The sequence below is a fragment of the Salvelinus fontinalis genome, chromosome 20 (assembly GCF_029448725.1).
Source record: "Salvelinus fontinalis isolate EN_2023a chromosome 20, ASM2944872v1, whole genome shotgun sequence".
Lineage (NCBI taxonomy): Eukaryota > Metazoa > Chordata > Actinopteri > Salmoniformes > Salmonidae > Salvelinus > Salvelinus fontinalis.
Window position 1 is genome coordinate 21,657,450 of NC_074684.1, and position 3,420 is coordinate 21,660,869.

The following is a 3,420-nucleotide window of genomic DNA, read 5'->3' on the forward strand; positions in this document are numbered from 1 at the left end:
TGTATTGCAGAGCAAGGACAGTGGTTAGTGTAGCTAGTATGTTTACTCTAAGTCACAACAAGACTGATCTGCAACTGCAATCAATGCACAAGCAGTTGATAAATAATATGTGTATTTTGCAATAGGTGTGTCAAATCATGGCATGGCATATGCTATGTAAACTGAAAATCAAAGCATAGCTTTACAAGCTCTCAACACCAATCAGAAGACAGAAAGTATCTCCTGAGCCAATGGGAAGTAAGTCTCCACCCCCTACGAGCATATTAATAAGCCCCAGACAAATAATGAAGGTTTATGTGAAAAAGCTCATATTGACTGCGGCACCATCTGTATCAACTTTACCTCAGTTCTCTTATTGCACGGTCCTCTAACTCTTCATCATGGTTGATGCCTTCTGTGCCACCTGGAAACTGGTCGACAGTGACAACTTCGATGAGTACATGAAAGCACTTGGTAAGTTTTCATGACTTTACAGTTATAACCTAATAATAAGAAAAGTTATGTATGACCTGTATATTTGTTCAATGACATAATGTACAGTAGTTCGCGTCAGGTGATTAATTTTGCATGATCCCACCTCTCATTGCCTTTTTTCATTACTTTCACAGGTGTTGGTTTTGCAACAAGGCAGGTCGGAAATGTGACCAAACCAACCGTTATCATCGCAAAAGAGGGGGACAAAGTGGTCGTTAAAACCCAGAGTACTTTCAAGAACACTGAAATATCCTTCAAACTGGGAGAGGAGTTTGATGAAGCCACTGCAGATGACAGAAACTGTAAAGTAAGTGCTACAATATGGGATTTTTTTAAAGGGATATATGCACTGGACACTGCACTTGAATATAGGCTTTGTCAGCTAGAACAGCTCTTATATTTTTCCCTGGGTTGGTTTGAGGAACCTGTTAAAGAGCCCAGTCCAACGTTTTCAGTTATTGTTTCCAGCGTTTAATAAGGCATTGACTAACATGTTTACTTGACAGATTTCATTCAATTTGTTTATATTTAGCCGCATTATGAACATCATACATTTTAGTCAAAAATGACTTTATTACAAATATAAGCTATTTGTAAGAGCAATATGATCTGGATTATGAAACATTGGAACTTTGGAAGTATTGCATTTATGTCTTCATAGAAGTTACCATAATATATTGTAACTATATTTAACTTGTTGTTGAGAGCAATATTCTGACCTATTTGTCCCATCTGGTTGCAGTCCACTGTGAGCTTGGATGGAGATAAGCTTGCTCACGTTCAGAAGTGGGACGGCAAGGAGACCAAGTTTGTGAGAGAAATCAAGGATGGAAAATTGGTCATGGTAAGAGCCTTCCTAAATGTATTCTGAAATTAGAATTCCTGGGTAATATGGATTTTGAAACAAGGTGATGGGGAAGCAAGGCTACACTAGTACTCGTACTAGTAATGGCGTAGCATAGTTCTCCGTGTAGAGATATGTGCAAATAAGTTAAAAAAAAATGTCCATGGTCCTCGTCAGTTTAACATTATGACTCTAGTTTTACATTTCCCACAAATTGTAGGAGTGATCTCTAATAGTCCAAATTACGCAACTTTCAGTTGCAGTCTGACCTGATGTGATATAGGAACTAGACTCTTATTTTAAGAGTCCATCAAGCAATATATTACTTTTCATGATTATGAATGTTATTTATACTGTATTTCATGTTTGAAATCCTCAATGCACAGAGATGTATTTGTTATTTTATCTCATTCACAGACTCTTACATTTGAAGACATTGTCGCAGTGCGTACCTATGAGAAGGCATGAGCTGGGAGACATCACTAGTTAAATCATTTGAGTCCATTTTACTGGACTACAGCCAAGAAGTGTTTTGTTTTTACTGCATGCTGACCTTTGCACTTCATCCTTCCAAATGTTTTACAACATGGGCTGGAAGTCTTTTTTGTAAGACATTTTTATATATGTTTATTTGGTGATAGCTCATCATTTGTAAACCTGTGTGAAACATACTCAAAATAAAAGAACATGCACTCAGAATTCTATATGTTTTTACTCTATTATGTAAATGACTGTTTGATACCCATTGTTGTGCAAGTTCCTCAACGTCCACATATTCACTCACTCAAGGATTGGGCATGCCTAGTAACAGGTGTCTGCCACAATGTATTCATGTCATGACTATTCGATCCAATATATCAGCAGAACTCAAGCTCACATGCCTTGGAAAACCATGTTGTAAAAGTGTTGCGAAGGGGAATTTGTCTGTGCGGCTGTGTCTGCGTGCACCAAATATTATTTTGTAGAGCTGCGTCGGCGAAATCTATAGAGCTCGCCAGCTCGTAATCCTAAAAAACGCAAATGATTTGCTTATGTTTCGTTCAGACATTCCTATAGAGAAAATACAAGTGAAAGAATAGGGTTTTGCGATAAACAGAAAATAAGGTCTGAGGTTAACAGGTCTGTTTAGGAGATCTTATATGTTTTGTTCTGTGAGATAATATCAATCAGTTAACATGACCGTTATGAATTAGGAATCCTTTATGTGCTTTGTGTGCTTTTTTAAATTACATAAATGCCTCACAATTGACAAAAAGGGACGTCGGCTGATGAAGATGAACTCATAGCACCAAACTTATAAGATCCCCTGGCTAAACCTGTATTTACCGCAGAGCTTATTTTCTGCTTTTATACAAAAATCCTACAAAAACTCCATTAATTTCCCCATAGGCTTTGGCCAACAAGCCATGGAGTTAGTGCCCGCAAAAATACTCCAATACCATTGCTCTCTATGGGCCCAATTCAGACAGAAAATGTATGCCTTTCCTACGTATGCTTTTCTTATGCACTTCTTATGCAGGTGCTTTACTGGCTTTGCAGGTGTAGTTCCATTGCATGCGCTGAATAAATGTAATTCAACCAACCCTCCCACTTGCTGGCCAACAGATTTTCTCATGTAGTTTTAATTTAATAGCATTTTCAGTACATTTATGTAAGATCATCCCTTTAAATTTGGTGTACATTTAATTCGATTTTTTTGACAGACTCACTATGAAGAGAATATTCTGAATATTAGGGATCAAATGAAAGAAAGCCGCAAATACAAGCATATATCTCATTTTCAGCACCAATTGGTAGATAAGAAAATACTCTGATATTGTATAGTATTTAGGATTAGGAAAGTATTTGTGAAAAATACAAATTAAACAGTTTTGGAGACCCTTTATGCACATTATATATAAAGTACCAGTCAAAAGTTTGAACACCTACTCATTCAAGGGTTTTCTTTATTTTTACTATTTTCTACATTGTAGAATAACAGTGAAGACATCAAAACTATGAAACAGTTAGTTAAATGGATACCAGGACAATTTACATTGACCCCCTTCATTATTTATTTATTTATCTTAATTGTTTTTCACTAACACCCTTGCACTGGCTCT

General features: G+C 36.6%; 1 protein-coding gene across 1 annotated transcript; it reads left to right on the forward strand.

Annotated features, from left to right (window-relative positions):
- The first annotated feature begins 289 nt into the window (after positions 1-289).
- On the forward strand, positions 290-2,017 carry LOC129817512 (fatty acid-binding protein, brain). Its single transcript, XM_055872827.1, has 4 exons — positions 290-453; positions 609-781; positions 1,217-1,318; positions 1,736-2,017. Exons 1-4 carry the CDS (start codon positions 381-383, stop codon positions 1,784-1,786), a joined length of 399 nt encoding a protein of 132 aa, XP_055728802.1. The 5' UTR covers positions 290-380; the 3' UTR covers positions 1,787-2,017.
- The last annotated feature ends 1,403 nt before the right edge of the window (positions 2,018-3,420 follow it).

What these genes read in the sequence shown, in the direction of transcription:
- LOC129817512 (XM_055872827.1), top strand. Translation starts at nt 381, where the DNA reads ATGGTTGATGCCTTCTGTGCCACCTGGAAACTGGTCGACAGTGACAAC. An exon ending in TGAGTACATGAAAGCACTTG is followed by an intron (nt 454 to 608) that starts GTAAGTTTTCAT and finishes TTACTTTCACAG; the next exon opens with GTGTTGGTTTTGCAACAAGG. An exon ending in CAGATGACAGAAACTGTAAA is followed by an intron (nt 782 to 1,216) that starts GTAAGTGCTACA and finishes ATCTGGTTGCAG; the next exon opens with TCCACTGTGAGCTTGGATGG.